The 19,781-nt window shown below is 43.3% G+C and overlaps 1 protein-coding gene across 3 annotated transcripts in view; it reads right to left on the bottom strand.

The window, feature by feature from the left end:
* Positions 1-10,568, bottom strand: part of LOC147891374 (uncharacterized) — a 31,029-nt gene extending 20,461 nt beyond the window's left edge. For 2 of the 3 annotated variants that reach the window (XM_087389732.1, XM_087389733.1), the window contains exons 1-2: positions 10,323-10,568; positions 9,745-10,093 (exon numbers count right to left, since the gene is read on the bottom strand). In XM_087389732.1, the coding sequence (XP_087245858.1) occupies positions 9,745-10,093; positions 10,323-10,483 (510 nt within the window). In that variant the 5' untranslated portion in view covers positions 10,484-10,568. Of the gene's footprint in view, positions 1-9,744; positions 10,101-10,322 lie in introns of all 3 variants that reach the window. The other variant, XM_087389734.1, reaches the window with a different exon arrangement.
* Between the last annotated feature and the right edge of the window lie 9,213 nt (positions 10,569-19,781).

Genomic DNA, 19,781 nt, shown 5'->3' with positions numbered 1-19,781 from the left:
CCCAAGCGAGCTTGGCACTAAAGGGTGACCACATTTAGGAGGTCGCCATCTATGGAAGGGCGTCTTCCTCATCCAACTGAGCTCCCCCGATACTGCCTTGACACTTGTGGAGCAGAGCCCCATCCTCCTTGGCCCTCTTCCCTTGGTACCATGGCTTTACAGTGGAGGACATGGAACATGACACACCATGTTCCCCGCTTCTCGGTTACACTCCGCTTCCCAGAGCTTCCAAAGGAGTATAGAGCCATCCTCCCCTCCATTGGTCGGGCATTTGGCACAGTGCTCGAGTCTCCTCCAGATTCGGCCGCAGCAGTGGTAGAAAATGACGGGATCCCCATGATCAGACTGGTGGTTGAGAGCCCAAAGTCCCTCCCAGAGTTGATTCTCTTAGAGACCCTTCAAGAGGGTACACTTTGCCAGCGAGTAGAGATTTCTAGGTTACCAGGCCAGTGTCTTCGGTGCAAACAAATGGGTCACCTAGCCAGAGATTGCCCCCATGGCCATGGCCGAGCACTTCCCCCCCCATCCCCGCAGAGCAAGCAGAGTCAGCAGGCCAGAGTCAGACGAGCAACAGGAGTCTCAGACCCCCTGGGTGACCCCCTTAGAAGGGGACTGGACCCAGGTTAAAAAGAAAAAGAAACCAAGCAAACAAGCCCAAAAGCGCCGCAGGCAAAGACCCATACCCAGACCCAAAGAGAGAGATAGGGTTGTCCGAGAGGCACCTGAGGAGCAGCAGCAACAGGAGCCCTTACATGGAGACCCACCTCCCCAAGCAGAAGGAGCCATCGCCCAGCCAGATGATCCTCCCGTGTTGGAGGTTCAGCATTCGCATTCACCATTGCATCAGCAGCGAGCCCCAAGAGCTCCTGACAGCTCCCAGCCTCCAACCTGGACGTCCCTTACCGCGGGACTTCTGGAGGTTGGGACCCTAGAATTATCTGGAGATTCTTATCCTTTACCGCTGGAGGTAACGCTTATGGTCTTGCAGCCCCGGAAGGAGGGTTTGATCAGCGTAGTGGGCTCTCAGACACACCCCGTTTAGAGATTTCAGTTTGCCTCCACAAGGTTGGAGAAGTGGTCCCCAGAGGTGTTTGATGCTATTATGGGAGATCAGATTTCACGCATGATGGACGAGTGGATGGGGCCACAGGGGCTGGACCTTTGGCATGCCCATGGTACGGAGGTGAATTTTCAGCTGAGCTTCACACGAGAGGAGCCGATGTGTGGTTTGGCAATAGGAGTTATCAAATTGCCGCTTGAGGTAAAGGTGGATCACGCATACTACTGACCCCTCCAAAAGTGTGCGGAGCTATTCGAAGTGGAAGTCTCCTTCATGATGAAGTGGGCACAGAAGATCGGCATTAAGTCGGTATCCACCCTAGTACGTCGACGCACAGACACAAACTACTCGCCCTCCAAACCCCTCATGAGTTGGAACATGCACGGGCTCAGCAACCATGCTCGTAGTCAACCGCAGTACCTGATACTATGGCAAGAGTTGTAGAGGGTGGTGGTAGGGCGAATAGTGGACATCCTTTTGATTTAGGAGCATATGTTCTCAGCATAAGACATCAGACGGCGACACCACCTTCTCCTAGGGAGAGGTCTGGAGGAGTGGTCCCATGCAATAGGATGAAGCGGACAGGTCTGCACTCTCGATCTCAGACTTTGGCTCCAAAAGGCTACGATCAGGGCGAGCTTATCCCAAGAAGGGCAGTTTGGATGGGAGTTACGACGTGAGAGTCCAAGATTGGGATCCTGAACATGTATGCCCTAGCGTGCAGACAGCATCGCCCGATCTTTTGGAGGAGGCTGTCAGAGTGTCTTCTGGATGTAGACTCCTGGATTGTTGGAGACTTCAACAACCTAGAGTTTGGGGAAGACATGCAAGGCAACGCCTCCTTCTCTGAGATGCCAGCCGCAGAGCGTAGCACCTGGGAGCAGTTCATTTTCATGATCAGTGGTGGCAGAGACCCGTGGCGAGAGCCAGATTTCAGCACGATACCTGACAGCCTCCTCTTCTCCTTTGGACGGAGGAGACACGATGGACTGCTTGAGAGACTAGACCGTTTCTACGTTGGGGATCGGGCACTGCACAGAGGCGGCTCTACCGGGATTCTGGTAGGTACCACGATGTCAGACCACTCTCCAATAGTACTTCACTTAGATCAGCCCCTGCCACCATGACTTGCTGAATCTCCTCGTCCTGCAGGAGGTCCTTTGGAATGTGGGGATTTGGGAGCAGTCTGAGACGACACCGTATGAGGGTTGGGCTTCGTGGGTGGCCAATGCGATTCAGAGGATCAATGAGGAGTTGTAGGCTCATGCCCTTAGACGGAGGACTCTTCAGGAGCGCGAGCAGGCTTTGAGGAGAGACCTCGCCTTCATAGAGCGACTCAAGGAGCAGGACCCAGGTTCTCAGTGGCTTAGCGACAAGTTTAAGAGCGCTTGTTTGGCGGGCTGAGTTCTCCTATCACTCTTCCCAGGCCCGGCGGGTACAGCTGGGGATAGGATGACGAAGCAGTTCTTTCAAACCACTAGGCCTCGATCGACAGGCACACAGCTGCAGTGTCTCCAAGATCCACAAGGCATCATGCACACTGATCCGCATGAGATTTTAGACCTGACCACAAGTTCTTACAGCCAACTCTTTCAGACGGAGAGGATGACTCCAGCTAGACTTGTGGCCCAAGAGGTAGTTTGGGATCACGTTCCAACAGTAGTATCGCAGGATTTATGCAGCAGACTGGAGCGGCCTTTCACAGATAAGGAGCTCTGGGAAGCCCTCAAGGCTCTCCCGACCCAGAAGTCTTGGCGAAGATGGCTTGACTCCGGCCTTCTTCTAGAACTTATGGGAGATTCTCCACCCTTTTCCGACTAGCTTGCAAGGAGATATTTGACACGAGCTCCCTCCCTCAGTCCCTGAACAGGGGGTGGATTTGTTTGATCCCGAAAGGGGGAGATAGGTCAGACATCTGACAATGGAGACCAATCACTCTGCTTGATACTGCATACAAGATCCTCGACAAGGTCTTGAGCTTGCAGTTACGGCCCCATCTTAATAACATCATCCACGACACAGACCGATCCGTCCAGGAGCGCAACATCTTGAACAACATCTTCACGTTCTGGGAGGCAGTGGATTGGTCCAAGGAGGAGTCACAGCCGCTGGCTGTCCTTCTCTTGGATTTTGAGAAGGCCTACGACAAAGTGGAGCGGTCCTTCCTAGAGGATACTATGCGGAGCTTGGGTTTCTCAGACAGATGGGTCAGAGGAGTTTATTCGCTTTATGCGGGGAGCTCTAACCAAATGCTTATCGGAGGACACACGAGCGAGGCCTTTCCTCACTCTCGTTCAGTCCGCCAAGGCTTCCCACTCGCTCCCTTCCTCCTCTTGTTCGTGGCAGAGGCTTTCGGCTATTACTTGAGATCACAGGTGGCGAGCCTCACAAGGTTGAGGCTCCCAATCAGAGAGGAGGAGGAGCTGCTTGACTCTAAGTTTGCAGATGACACGGCCTTGTATGTAGAGGGCACCACAGCGAGTTTGGAGAGAGTCAAGGGGGCCCTAGCTATTTACTGCGAGGCCTCAGGTGCGTGGATCAACTTCCATAGGTTTCTTCACATGCTATGAGGAGACACAGGAGATTCGTGAGTGGGAGAGTGACTTTGGCTTCAGATGGATACCGCAGGGCCAGACAGCGAGATACCTCGGATGCTAGGTTGGTACTAACATTATAGCTGCTTGACTCTGAGTTTGCAGATGACACGGCCTTGTATGTAGAGGGCACCACAGCGAGTTTGGAGAGAGTCCAGGGAGCCCTAGCCATTTACTACGAGGCCTCAGGTGCGTGGATCAACTTCCATAGGTTTCTTCACATGGTATGAGGAGACACAGGAGATTCGTGAGTGGGAGAGTGACTTTGGCTTCAGATGGATACCGCAGGGCCAGACAACGAGATACCTCGGATGCCAGGTTGGTATTAACATTATAGCAGAGCAGCAGATCGCCTCGGTCCTTGAGAGTATTCGGCGCAAGCTTCTCTACTGGAACTCGGCCAAACTCTCCCTAGCAAGTCATGCCTTAGTGGCAAACCGGGTCCTTCTTGCCACGCCCTGGTATATCGCCACTTGCTGGTTTTTTCACAGAGGATGCATTGGGCAGCTCCGACGGTTGGTTCGGAACTTCCTTTGGGCAAGTTCGGATGGCACGAGGAATACTAGAGCCCGGGTCGCTTGGCAGATGGTGATCATGCCGCAGGCGTTGGGAGGCTTGGGCCACTGTCCCACTATGCCCTGCGGTAACATGGCCCGACCAGGTCTTTTGGCAGATGGAGCAGATTACCCATGGAGGCAGAGGCGAGGCTTAGCACCGTACCACATTTGCGAGGGGCAAGGCAACGGATGAGAGAGATTGACCTAGCCATCCCTGAGTCCTGGTGGGAGGGACTCCACAGGGCAGTTTTCTCGGATTGGTGTCCCCTTGAGGATGATGATGCAACGAGGCAACATGCACCTCAGTTTCTTCCGTGTAGGACCTGGAGGTCTACTTCAACCACTCACTGAGACCCTGAGATGGATGGGAGTCTTGATGGGATTCATTGGCAGATGATCAAAGTGGTGAGATGTTTGGGGAAGGAGTGGCACATTGACCCTCCCAGTATCTCAGAGCAAGATGCCCCCAGATGGCGCTTCTAGTTGTGGGAGGGTAGACCCTTGAGTGAGGTCCAATGGGATCCAAGAGAGTGGTTCTGGCCCTCCAGGGGCGGCCTTGCCGAGCAGGTGGACAAGGTGCCCTTCTTTTCCTAAACCACAAGGATTGGCAGGAGGCTACAAATGGACTCTTCAATGTGGACCCCCTCGAGGGAGAGGCATTGGGTGGCCCATAGAGTGCCCCAGGATATCCGTTCCAAGTTTTAGACGCAGTAACGGTCCAGTTTGCGGCCAAGGAAGATATCCTACGTCTTCTGGCTGGCCGCCCACGGAGGCTTTCCCATTGGACCGTGGTTGGAGTAGATGCGAGTGGAGGGACAGTGCCATTGTTGCTCTACTGGTTTCTTGAAAACGATCCCGCACTGCCTTTGGAGCTATCGTAGCGCAGCAAGGATCTGGATGGGAGCCCTCCGGATCATGACCTGTATGCGAAGTCTTCAGAGGGACTACACCTGGGGGATGGTGGCTTGGTTGACTGAGGGAGGACACGCGTTCCAGCTTACCGGGTACAGGGTCAGAGCATTCAGAGGATAGCGCTCCATGAGGCAATCCCTCCTGATAGCCTAGCTCCTCCTCCTACAAGAGATTGTGAGAGCCTTCCAAGCATAGAAGGCAAAGACAGATCATGCAAAGCCAAGCGAGCCACAAGTACGTTAAAGGAAAAAGTGTGCGGACATCAAAATCACCTTGTAATATAAAGGGCACACCCCCTTGGACAAAAGTTAATATATGACTCTACAATCGATTTAGACATTCAACTTATGCAACCATTTTTCCCCCAAAATAGAATCCATTCTACATCAACATGAAACACAGATCCTTCGAGTAATTTTGCATGGTAATGAGAAATTGTCACACGCCAATCCCAAGTTTGCTTTTCAGCTGCCATGTCCACCTCGTAGACATGGTCACTTGCCTATGTTGGAACCCCTAATTTTTGCACTAGTTTCACGTTCACGAAATTGTGAGAACCACCAAAGTCAACCAAGGTATGAACTATTTTACCCCCATGATCACTCCATATATGCTAATAAGGTCATTGGTTTTAAACACTTTCATGTTAAAGTTACAATCCTTTTTGCGAAGACTTTGACCTAAGACGATAGAGTGCACGGAAGAGATAGTGTTACCTTTGACCTCACTCAAAGTTGCATTCTTTGACTTGGTCTTCAACTTCGGACATTGCATCCTCATGTGTCCCTTTTGTCCACAAAAAAGCAACGACCCTCCTTTACATATTGAAGGAGATTTTCTCCGCTTTCTTGACACTCTTTGCAATCACCTCAGTTGGAGTCTATTAAGGACTCGGGGCTTGAGTCTACATAAACCTTGCACGACAGAATCACCTCTTCTGCCTTAAGTTCTTTGGCTCAGTACTTGTGGTTGCTTGAGGTTTCTATGAAAAAGTTCCTTTCGTCATATTGTCATCGTATATCTTCGCACATCTAATAGCATCCTTGAAGTTTTTGCTACGATTGTTCTTCACTTGTAGCTTATGCTCCTTTGCCAAGCAATTCATAAAGAATTCACACACGATAGTAGGATCCATGTATGAAGCTTTTAATTGCAAATCTCTGAACAGTTGTAGATAAGCGTCACATGGCAATTTTTCCATGTTCAGGTTGTGAACTTGGTGATGAGATCAAACTCATCCTCTAGTTGAAGGAATTCCTCCTTAAACACTTGTTCGAACTTGGCCCATATTTCAATTTCTCTCTTAACTCACGTCACCAAGATTATGCCTTTCCCTTCAACATCCCTTGTGTCATTTGAATCTTGAGTGCATCAGAAAAGAGATCAAATGACAAGTATACCTATCATCAGTTCACCCATGCATCAAGGGTACATCCTTCTAAAGGATAGTGCCACTCGTAAACTCCCTCTGGTGCCAAACCCATATTTGTGGCTTGACGCACTGCAATCGTTTGGGTTTGAGTCTTGATGCACTTCTGGGCTGCAAACAAGTCCTCCAGTTCCTTCATTTTTGTTTCAAATTCAGCTCTGTTGTTGCTCTTTTGTGACGAGGTTATCCTCAACGAGATTTATGTCATCACGTTCTTCTCCTCAAGGCTCTTCGAGGGCAAGCATACTGGCTGCAGCTTCTTCGTGCATTTGACTCCATTCAGCCATGGGTAAGAGAATAGAAGAGGAGTGTAGAGGGTGGAAAGAGAGAGAAGAGAACTAAAAGTAGATGAGTAGAGAAGGAGAAATTACGCTGGTATAGCGCAAAAGAAAAGCGCTGAATGAGTGAGAGAGAGATGATCTACAGGACAACAATCTGCTGTGAATTCGATGAGTCTCCTGGCTTGGGGTCTACTATGCAGCAGTAGCAGAGCGACCCGATTACAGATACTTGCACGTCATAAATCGTAAACTTTCAGCCTTGTGCAAATACCATCACGAACGAGTGGTGTGAAGCATTGGGTTCGATCGTTTCCCTGCATGCAGGATCCACAAACAAGGAAACAGGGTCTATAATAGCCTAGGCCCTTTGTTTTAGAAAGCAACCCAAAATCAGCCTCTGATTGTGGTATGCTTCCCCAAGAGCTTAGCTTTTCTAGCTTTCTGGAATCTTCATCCTAGGATAGGCCCTGCCAAAAAGCATCAGCCTGACAAGGAGAAATCACAATCAGTTGTAGCTCCCTCCAAGTTTATATCTGATAAGCACAGTAAGTGCTTGGTAGGAAGATATTGAGAATTGGAAGCACTTTGCAGTGAATGCAATCTGTTTCAGACTAGTTCTTTCCAAAGCAACCCCAAGAAAGGTTCACACTACTTGGAAATGGTAACAATATATCTGCAAATCACTCCATCATGAGAGAAGACTTGAGGGGTCTCTCAAGAAAAGAAGATAAAGAAAGGCTCCGAAAAATATATAAGGCTAAGTATGTCTTTTATGTTGATAAAGTTTGCCTTATGAAGAGCTAATCCTTGTATGGCAATGCAAGGAGAATAGAGGATTGTTTTCTTGAATTTGTTTCAGGGAAAATACTACTCAAGTATCAGTACAAGTGATCATTGGCCAAGTATTTCTTTCTCTTATTTGGGAATTAAAGGTGGAGTTGCAGCCAAAGAAGCCGAAGGAAATGCAAAGCCCTTGAAAGAAGCAGCCCGTCTTATTACAGAGCTGTTGAGGTTATTTGCAAGGAAGATGATGAGCAGAGAACGGAAAAAACTGATGGATTTCTATTATTAGAGTCTTATGACTGTTTTGGAACACTTTCCTTCCACCATGAGCATAAATGACAAGAGTCAGGACCTATGAAAGGCACACAAGAAACAAGGGCATATGGCTGCCCAGTGCTCTTAAATTGTAGGAATCGCCAAGAAAAAGAAGGGCCTATGGCTGCCCAGTGCTCTTAAAGAGCAGGAAATGCCAATAAAAAGAGGGGCCTATGGCTGCCCACCAGTGCTCTTAAAGAGCTGGAAACGCCAAGAAAAAGAAGGGCCTATGGCTGCCCAGTGCTCTTAAAGAGGAGGAAATGCCAAAGAAAAATAAAAATCTCCGTACGGAAAGCAAGTGCCTTAGATGCAAGGAAAGAAGGGCGTGTGGCTGCCCAGTGGTTTGGAAGGCTAGTCGGACAAAAGAAATAGAGAATGGCACAAGATCAATCTAAAGTTACCAGATTCCAAGAGCCACCTAACGTGGAAGAGATGGAGGAGATCCTCAAACTAGAACAGACTGTGTACCGCACAGAGAAGAAAAGCATCCAGAGGCAAGTTTATCTGCAGGTATCTTGCCAAGTACCAGAACTATTCGGCAATTGATGCCAAGAGAGGAGGTATCACTGAAGCAGGCCCTAAGGCTTCAAGTACGTACCTCCTGCAATCAATTTACAGCCAATACAGGGTGTGAAGAGCAAATCGCACTTTAGGCTGGTGATGGAAGGAAGTAGTTGATGAAAAATCGCAGCCCTTGAGCAGGCATACCACAGTACAACACTGCAAGCTTCTTTGCAGAACCAGCTCCTCTTATTCAGGAACTCCTTAGGCGAGTTTCACTCGAGTCATAAGTGAAGGGGACGTGGCAGATTCGGAGAAAATGGCAGACCTAGCAGAAGGGAGAGAGAGAAAAGGGGGAGAACAAGCAAGAGGTGAAGGGAAAGGGAATAGAAGAGACAGACAGACACACACACACACAGAACATGAGTTGCAGCCGCAGTTCTCAATGCATAAGAATTACAATATTCCACCTTATGAAGTAAGTAGCACCTAGCCACCATAACAACTAAAAAAGCAACACCCAACGTTGGGGTTAACTCCACGATTTGTCTCCAGGACAAACACAATGGTGCTCACTCTTGACACAGGATAAGGGAATCATCTATAACAAATCTAGAGGCGATAAAGATACGTCCAGCCTCATTCTACAGAAAGTCCTATATGCAGACATGCAAAGGGCAGATTCAGGCTTCAAGATTGCAAAAGGCACAATTTTGCCCATGCTTCAAAATTCACACAAACCACAGAACTGAAAGAGGATATAAAGAAACGACAGGCAAAACTGTTGAGCCAAAAGTGGCACTGCAGTTTCTCAAGCCCCCAATTATTACATCCTTTGCCTTCATCAATAACTTTGTGTCAAGTTCTGATCAGAGTTACCCATACGGAGCCCAGAAGCTACTGAGCTTCAACGCATGGTAGCTCATATCTCCGTTCTTTTCCTTAATCATCAGGCTTACGGTCCACCATTACTAGTTCAACACGACGTGAAAGGCAGACACAATTACATTTTATATGCGTAGCATTAGCCCACGAAGAAACTACGAAGATTTCGTTTCAATACAAACAGAGAGCTGCAGAAGTTTCACATTGGGCCCCCGTGGAAGCAGAGGAATGTACGAGCCTGCCTGTCCGAATTTCAAATTACAGAGAAGTCTTTTTGTGCGTGATGTAGTTCCTCACTCTCTCTCTCTCTCGCTCTCTCTCACACACACACACATGCTACGACTAATTTTATTTAATTTTAAGGCATGAGAAGGGATGAGAACGAGTGAGTCCCTGTGGGCATGTTGCAAGACCAACGTATACGTACATTAGTGTCGGCAAGCTCCAGGTTGTAAAAATCCATGGTACCCTCTTTGAATAAAGGACCAGCATGCCAAGTGCCCACATGGAACTTCAGAAATTGAGGACCCTCTACCCGAAACACTTTTACTTCATCTGGGGAGGGAGGAATGTAGTAGTGCCCTGCCTGCGAACGGACTGTAGTTGCGACAGATTGGCATTGTTCATCGTTACTCCCGGTTTCCACGATGCTAGGCTTTGTCACACCTATATACCAGGGAAGGCCACCCACGGAACCGAGACACTGAGTGACACTTGCGTGATGAGTGATACTGCCAAAGCGGAGTGGCCTACCCTCCAGTCTCATGATGTAAAACCTGCAGGCTGCACAGCGGGGATTCAACAAATCGCTGAACATACAAGAAACCAAAACGTCTACTCCTCCCAATTCTGCACTCCCGACCAGGCTGCCCTCGATCGCTGTTGCCTCTAGGGCTTACAATTAGGGCAAAACCCCGTAGCTGAGGGCAGAACTAATACACATCGTGAGGAAAGCTCGAAAAATGCCAAAAACATAACAGAGAAAGAGTGATTATGAAACGTCACCTTGGGATTCCAGCAGTGAGGTGCAGCTGAGCATCGTCGGCCCCGAAAAGAGCTCCATCGGGCGATGGGACGACAATCTGGCCGAAGGGACCGAAATTCTGAGGGGTAAGGGGGGTAGGCTTCACCTTCACAAGTCGCAGCTTCTCCTGCTCCATCGCCATGGCTTGCACCCCAAATGAGAGCTGCTCACGACTGTGCTGGTAAAACCCTACTTTATATGCTACAAGGCAGCAGAGGAATCCGATTCTCAATGATTAGAGCATTTTCCAATTTGTTTTGTTTTGATTTGAATTTTCAAAACATAAACGAATTCTTTTCAGAAACTAAAGGTAATTTGTTCCCCCCTTCCTCTTTCATTTATTATTTCTTGTCCACATTGGTCAAGCGAGGATCCATATATTGTTGTGGGCATAGTTGATCTCTTAGTTGCCACAGTAAATTTTCTGCTGTTGCAAGGAGGTGTATTGATTTCGAAAAATTTGCTCTTGCAAGGAGGTGTATTGTTTTTGATTTCGTTGATCTGTAAATATTGATTATAGCAATTAAGTCTTGTTCTCCCTATCGATGGATTGTTAGCAAGGCCTCAATCCCATTGTCGTTGTAGTACTTAGTGTTTAGCAAGGTAGTTTGTGGCCTGTAGTATGTTGCAACCCCGAGGCCGTCACTACCACAAACAACTTAGAATCCCGGGAGTTTAAGGTTTTCAAGAATGTACTCATGAGTGTCTTATAAGCAAAGGAAAGTTGTTGATTAGCAAGCTTTCGGAGCTTAAGATGTCTTCTTTGTATCAGTTAAAGGATATTGTGTTAAGCAATTGTAAGTATTGAGTTAATGAGAAGACAAGTTGTTTAGTTTCCCATTCGAATTTGTTTGAAGTCTTCTAATTTCTTGTAATACATTGTCATCCACCTTTATGTGTTTTCTCTCTACTTTGTTAAGCAAGTATAGGTTGTTCGGGTCTCGTATCCGAGAAAGAGCCGTGTATAACAATCTTGATGGATCGAATGCAAGTTTGTACATGGATAATCCTTGTGCCCCATGTATTGTTCTTATTGTACTGGTTGGATTGGGAATTGTCTTCTTGAAACTATGTTTAGGTTGGTTTTTCCTATTTGGAATTGCCTGGTAGCTAGAGGAGTTGGGGTCCTGTTTTGTGGTGTTGTTCCATTGTACAGGAAAGTGTTATGTGCGCGTGTGTTCCTTCCAATGTTATTGTCAATGAACTGAATCCATAGTGTTCCTGTGTGGCCTTCTCATCGAATGTTTTGAATTTTCCATCAACTCCATTTACCAAGCAATCTTCGATATTGAGGTTTCCTAAATATATCTCTATGAGCATTCCTTTTTTTGATTGAGTTCAATATGCAATCCAGCTTGTCTTCAAGTCATTTGGGATTTTGATTGTCTTACTACATGTCTTATGTCGTGTATCCTTTGCTTTTAATGTATCAATTGTTGTTGTTAGAATTTGAAAGACTTTGTTATTGTGTTTGTCCTTGGCAGGGTTTGTGTAGAAAAGATGTGGTAGAGTATGCTTTTCTGGAGGTTGTCTTTTGTAATGCTAATTAAGGTATGCAATGCCTTCATATGTGTGTTGGCTAGCATATATTTTGTTCAATACTTCAAGGAAGCGTGTATTCTTTTGGTGCATTGGTTTTGTTAGCTTATAATATTGAACATGGTTTCTCCAAACAAAGGGTAACATTGTTGTGGTTGTTGGCTTGTCTAATAAGATCCATGCATCCTTTGTTGGGTTTGCTTGGCATAAGTCTACATAACAAAACATCAACACCTCCGAAGGGCTCCATGTGATTGTGCTTTATTTCATGCATTCTCATGTCTACTGCAATAAATGTGTTTGGCCCTATTAGAGAGACCTTATCAAAAACTATAAGCTCCAAGTTCTTGTATAGTGCTGATACTTGTTGAAGTTTATCAAACGATAAGCTTGTGTAGTTGGAAGTTAAGGCAAGTGCACGGCGAAGTGTATGGTTGCACCCCCTAAGTTGAAGGCTGCTCTACATGTGTAGGCTAAGAGCAACACCATTGGAAGGTCAATGTCGGATATTTGTTTGTGATTGTAATGTCTTAGAAGTAGTAGAGTGAATGTTTTACCAGTGCCCACATTCCATGTGAGAAACAAGGTTAGTTGCGTGTCATTCTTTATACACTTTTGTAGCACTAAATCTTATAGGAAGAATCGTTGTTTCTTTGTAAGCTGTCTGACCTTGGAGTAAATTTATTGATTTAGCATTGTTTTGTATGTGAACTTCTCGCACATTGGAACTTGTCTTTTTTTTCATGCTAGGTCAACTTCTATAGCAAGATCAAAACCTCATGAATTTGTCCTTCCTTAGAGTCACTTGTAGATGTGTTTCCTATTGCAATGTCGTTGGTGCTTCCAATGTCATCAACCAAAATTATTCCCTATTTTTGGCTTCCCCCAAAGGGGAAGGTCTTAGTAATCATTTGGTTGTGAAAGAAAAATATGGATTTATTCTTTCATGCTAGGTCGACTTCTATAGCAAGATCAAAACCTCATGAATTTGTCCTTCCTTAGAGTCGCTTGTAGATGTGTTTCCTATTGCAATGTCGTTGGTGCTTCCAATGTCATCAACCAAAATTGTTCCCTATTTTTGGCTTCCCCCAAAGGGAAAGGTCTTAGTAATCGTTTAGTTGTGAAAGAAAAATATGGATTTATTTATTTTTTGCACTCTTTCTTGTCTTCCTCCCATTGGCACACGTGTGTTTGGTGATCGTTCCTTATTTCAATTAAAGATAATTCTAATGTGCACCCTTGACATCTTCTCATGCAGGGAAAAGCATGAGTGTGCGCATTCTCAATGCAAAGATAGATTCACAGCACAAAGATGGTTCTATTGTTGTTTTGTTGGCCAAGCTATTGTGTTGAGTTGTGGATAGTTGCCTTGTTCTACCTGGCACCAGTCATGCACTTTCCTTTGGAAGACTTATTTGGAGTATGGTGAGTTGCAAAATCCTTCAGCCAAACTATTGCCTTCTACTCCCTATGGACCCTTGTGTTGATGCGGTGGTTGATGAGCCTTTGAGAAGAGCGAGCTTGAGTACTAAAGGCATGCCACTCAAAAACCAAACGAAATGTAATAGAGGTTCAAGGCAGTTAGCAAAACCATAGCTCATCAACTTACAGTGGTGGGGATCTAACACTTTGTCTTGTTCTCCTTGCCTTATCAACCAAGGAATAGTAGCATCATATATGACGAGACCATTGATTTGTATTTGACGATGCTCTCTCCAATGCCATTTTTTAGGACGTCTACCCATACGTCATTTGTAGAATGTGTAACACTCGTAACAGCAAAGATTGCTTCTTCACAAGCAACAACAAGATAGATGTATATGAATGGCACACCCTCTATCACCTTGTGGAAGATGACATAGGACTAGCTCCTACTAGTGCCTTTGTGTAACACATAAAGCTAAAACTTTTCCTTAATTAGAAGAGCCGTGGTACAAGGCTGAACTTTTCCTTTGTTATAAGTGCGGAGTAGTGTACCAGGATAGACGGTGTAGAACTTCCATAGCTAGTTTTATTAGTGATCCAATAACCTTACAACCACTTCTTGCCATGAGTTCAAAGACCTCTCACATCGTTGTAGAGACTGTCGTATTGACAGTGTCAGATATCTAACCTTGCATTCAGGACAGGAACTTGGGAACACACCTGCCATCATTAATAATGTTTGTTTCAATGAGCCTCAAGACAAGATTGAGATGTACGCCATAGGACATGCCATCTCACAGATGGGCAGTATGAATATCTTCCCACTGGGGTGCGCTTCACAGGTTGGATCTCCTTGCTATTGTGACTACATCTATGCGATGGCATAAAGCGATTCACTTCGCATCCACAAATGTTGAACTTAAAACATACAAACACAAAAAAAGTTGTAAGAGAAGAAACAAACATTGTAGATTTGGATTTCCACGACCTCCCATGAGACAAACTTCCATTCTTTTGCCACTACAATCAACCTTAATAACATATACTTTAAAGGACAAGATAAAGACGATTGAGAAGGTCATGGCACACCCTTGCACTATGACACTCGACTTCAACAATTTCTTGCAGAAACTAGGCTTCACAGAAGAAGAATACATTAACATCTTACGTGCAAGAGTAGCACAACCCATATTGCTAGTGCGAAGGCAATCAAAATATATCTTCACAATAAGTTTCAATAAAAAAATATCCACGCTATGGGGGGCAAACACAGGTGTACAATTTGTCTTGAACTTGCATGGTGCAGCAACATACTCTACATCATACATAATCAAAAAATATCCGAGCTATGGGGTGCAAACAAGATGTAAAATCTGATTTCTATTTTAGCCACATCCACATATGGCTTCAGAGTTCATTTTGATGGTCATCGTTGCTGCTGTTTATGATAATTGGGAATATAATTGTATTTTACTCATTGGGAAACTTAATAGTAGATTGTATCTCCTTGATACATTTGAAAAACTAGCTGTTATAGAAGCTAATGCCATTGCCAAATCTATTATTTCCAATACTCTTTTATGGTATGAGAGATTGGGGCATCTAATCATTACCAGTTTGGTGAAGATGCATTCAAAGGATATGGTGGTAGATCTCCCACCCGTTACAAAGATGCATCAATTCCCATTTCGTCTTGAATTCAATTGTGCAGCAATGTATTGTACATCATACATGACAAAAGCATACAAAGCAACAACATAAGCAATCAAAAAAGCAATGACAACATGTTTGGATACCAATGCTCTAGCATATGAGCGAGTACGAAAGGTAGGGAATGTTATTCTCAATACAAAACATATAAGTGCTCAACAAGCAATATATATAGCCTTATCTCTACCTCTCACACAAGTAGCACCAGAAACTTCATATACATCAATACAAGTGCTCTAGAATATTGTACACTTCTACTAAAATGGCGCAACCAACTTGAAAGTATGGATACTAATACTATAGATGTTTTATTTGACACTCAAATAAATAAGTATTGTAAGCGGGGTGACCATTTTTGCATTTTCTTGTCAGCAAGGTGTTTTGCTTGTTCAATCACGCTCTAGTCTTCAACTCACATAAAACCATACATTACATATACCGACAAATGCCACGTGCCTTCCTTCAACATTTTATACAATGACCAAACTGGACATACATGACACTGCAAGCCATTAATACATCTTGAATACTCTGTACAAACAATGTGCGAAGATCAAAGCACAACACAATTGGACATGCAATTAGCAAAACACAATCTACAACGAATCCAAGAATATGATTATATAGATGGAGATTCACTTTTTGATAGTATTTCTTTACTTACCTGAAAAATGTTTTACCTCTCAACAGGTATGCTTTGAGGCTATTAAATAGTTACAACTCGCATTTCAATACTTAGATATTACAATAGTTAATACTATACAGTATTCCTTTGACCAAGAACTTTTCAAGTTGCATGGAATTAGTACCATGGACAAATACTACATCAACATGTGTAAAAGCGTTATTGATGGTGGTTTAAAAGGTGATTTCTTCATGCTACATTGGATAGCAGAATGGATATTAAAAAACATAATACTCTGGTCACACACAACAAGTCAGCCATTTCTTCAAATAAATATCAACCCTAATCTAGAGAAAATGCATTTAGTATACTACGATACACAACAAAATAACAATCACTATGAACCAGTAATTATTCAAAATAAAGAGAAAAGAAAATTTGAAAATTTCGAGAAAGATGAAAAAATACATAATTATAAAGTCCGACAAAATAAAAAAGTAGAACATGAGAACGAAGATCCTAACAACTATAACAATGTAACACCATCCCAGAATATAAACACAAGTATATCCATACTAGACAAAAGATTACATTGGTACCAACTATAGCTACAATGTAGGAGATTGTCTTTTGATAGTATCTCTTATATGTTAAATTTTTTTTACACAAGCCAAGAAATACGAAACGAAGCTGCTTCAAAATTTAAAGAAGAACTTATCCAACAAACTGAACATGCACTACAAATTGTGCAAGTACACTTGACACATGATTACATGAACACTGCACACAATATTGATACTATTGACCAATATTTAGCAGGTATGGCTACAAATGGCACTAATGGCGGGTTGTGGGATGACTCAGTAATATTGTATTGGATCGCAAAAGCGCTTAATATAAACATTACTATTTGGTCTAGCTCAACAGCCAGTCCATTTTCAAAGTACACGTTCGAGAATTCTTATACATGTAATCTTGTATACTATGATACGTTTCAGAATAATGGTCACTATGAAGCTATTGTGGACATAGATGCTATACAAGAATACAATCATCTCGAAAGTATCCATAAAAATTCCAAGGCACCAAGTATTTATGACAATGGGATAAATCAAGCACAAGATAAAAGTATCTGTACATCATGGAACAATGATGTCAATATTGATTTAATCTCTTTATTTCAACAAAACCAACAATTGTCCCAGTTATATAACTACAGAGTAGGGTGTTATGCTTAATTGTGGGTATTCTTTTAAAACAGTGAGTTATGCTTAATTGTGAGTAACTGGTACGGTGACATGTTTCGTTTAGCCTTTTTGCTATCTTCTTCATAGGTTAAGTTATATAACTACAGAGTAGGGTGTTATGCTTAATTGTGGGTATTCTTTTAAAATTTTGAGCATTTTTCAAAACCAACAATTGTTGGTTTTGAAAAAGGCTAAATGTTTTAAAAGGCTATGCTTAATGTCGAGTTATATAACTTAACCTATGAAGAAGATAGCAAAAAGGCTAAACGAAACATGCCACCGTACCAGTTACTAACACCAAAAGGAGTTGCTCTATCGTCAGATGAGTACTACAAACAAATAAGACAATTAAATCCACAACAGTAGCAAATTTTCGATGACGTCGCATTCAAGTTAACTTACCAAGAGGAAGAACAAATAGACACATTCATCACAGGAGGAGTCGGTACTGGGAAAACAACTCTATTAAAGGTAGTTGTTGAATTCCTAACAAGAAAATTCAATTCAAATAAATACGCTGATCCATTGAGACTTAAAGTCCTGAAACTAGCATACACTAGTAAAGCTGCATACAATATAGATGGCATGACACTACACTCAACTTTACATATTCCTATCAACCAAAGAGAAAAGTCACAAATACCAGATGAACGATTAGATGCACTCACAAAAGCATACTCCGAAGTGCAAGCAATAGTTGTAGACAAAATATCCCTAATAGGAGCACAAATGCTTACAACACTAGACAAGCATTTACGCACAATTAAACACGCTCGACATCTACCATTTGGTGAAGTGCACGTTTTCTTTTTTGGTGACTTATATCAAATCTCGCCTGTACGTGACAGGTGGATATTCACACGAGAAGGTATACTGCCTACAAACATCTGGACACATAATTTCAAGTACTATGAACTCTTACAAGTTATGCGGCAAACTGACACCGAGTTTATGAATATCCTAAACAAATTTCGAAAAAACAAACAAACACAGGAAGAAATCAATACAATAAACGAACATGTTTCCGCGAACCTCCAGATGACTTGACAATACCACACTTATTCTACACTCAAAAGGCTACAAATCAACACAATAACATCGTTTTCCAAAAAACCCAAGTTGAAATTCACATCTTCGAAGCAAAAGACTTTTACAACAAACATTTTAAAACAAGGATAACGTTACCAAATAATCCAAACAAAACAGCTAGTTTACATAAAATGCTAGAGTTAAAGCCATCAATGTTAGTAGAACTATGTGCATGAAATTATGACACAATAGACGGACTAGTTAACGGAGCAGACGGCTACTTTCGCGCATCAACAAAAACAGATACGAACGATCCAATTATTTGGATACAATTCCTTCAACCACATATAGGTGCACAAACACGAGCCCGATATGTAGAATTATATACAGATTGCATACAACACAATTGGACATGCATCTTCCCTATCTCGAAAGAGATACAAATAGGACACCACAGCGCAAATACAATAATGAGAAAACAGTTTCCAATACAAAGAGCTGCAGCTCGTACGATACATTGCTCACAAGGTTTAACTCTAGAACAGGTAGCTTTCTACCTAGCAAACGTTACCAGGCATGGGCTAACATACATTGCACAATCACGTAGGAACACTTATACCTACTATCACCACTTATAGATTCAAACTTTCATGTGGACAACGTCGTCAAAGAAGAAACTAAACGACTATTGACAGAATCCTTGTGGGAATTTTCAATGTTACAAATACAAGACTTTACTGCAAGTCACCACAATATATTGAGATTAAACACTCGCTCTTTATTGGCACATGCAAATGATCTAAAAGCACATTACTTTATAGAATAGAGTCACATCATTTGTTTAACAGAAGTCAACACACCTCAACTAACAACATGCTTCACTAGCAACAACAAATACAAATCTATCATAGCTCCTAGTAAACACGCAACAACACTTCTCTACAACAGTGAATATACTTTAAAAGATGCACTCGTAGAAACAACAATTGATTATGACATAATCGAAACAACATTATAGGCTACCAGACACATGTTACTCCATATCATAGCAATATATCGTTCACCTTCTAGTAACCAAACAGCTTTCCTAACAGTACTGAGCAACAAGATAAAGACAATACCAACTAATTCTTGGTGACTTTAACATTGATATGCTCACAAATAGTAAAGAACAGAGAACGTTGCAATCATTAATGTGCCTGCTTATCATCTAGTACTAGCAAACAGCTTACCAACAACCAATTACAAATCACTCCCAGATCATATATGGACAAATGCACCACTATTAGAATTAGTTGCCAATAACATACTGATCTACTGGTCAGATCATGACGCAGTTATACTATTGTACAAAACACCATCGTATATGCCTTCATCCATTTGCAGCTATCTAGACTATATTTTAGGAGGAGGTGAGCATCTAATGCAGTGTGGCTAGTTTCTTAGTTTGTGATATGTGCAATCTCACATGTCAAAAAAGAACATGAGCAGCAGGGTGTATTGGAAGAGAACTCGATAGTAGTTGCAAAAGCCTTTATTTCATTATGGCAATATATACAAACTTGTGTGCCTTGAACTTGAGATCAATGACAAAAGCCAGCCTTCATGGCTGTGAACGCAAGAGGTTTTGTTCCCACCCCAATGTATGTACAATCTCGTGTGAGTATGGTTGAGTATGCACAATGGAATTGATACACGAGCTCTATGCTATAAGGCAAGGCTATGCGAGAAATATGTCTGCATCCGGCTCAAATGTCGTGAGACGAATCCAAAATTATTTATTGTGAAATGCCCAAAGGGGTGATGATCCATCAACAAGTTCCGTGCGGCTACCACACTATGGTTATGGTAAGCCATGAAAGCAT

Source organism: Dipteris shenzhenensis, chromosome 18, assembly GCF_047967505.1.
Source record: "Dipteris shenzhenensis isolate YYH24624 ecotype China chromosome 18, Dip_SZ_1.0, whole genome shotgun sequence".
In the NCBI taxonomy this organism is placed as follows: domain Eukaryota; kingdom Viridiplantae; phylum Streptophyta; class Polypodiopsida; order Gleicheniales; family Dipteridaceae; genus Dipteris; species Dipteris shenzhenensis.
This window is presented reverse-complemented; position numbering and strand designations above follow the sequence as displayed.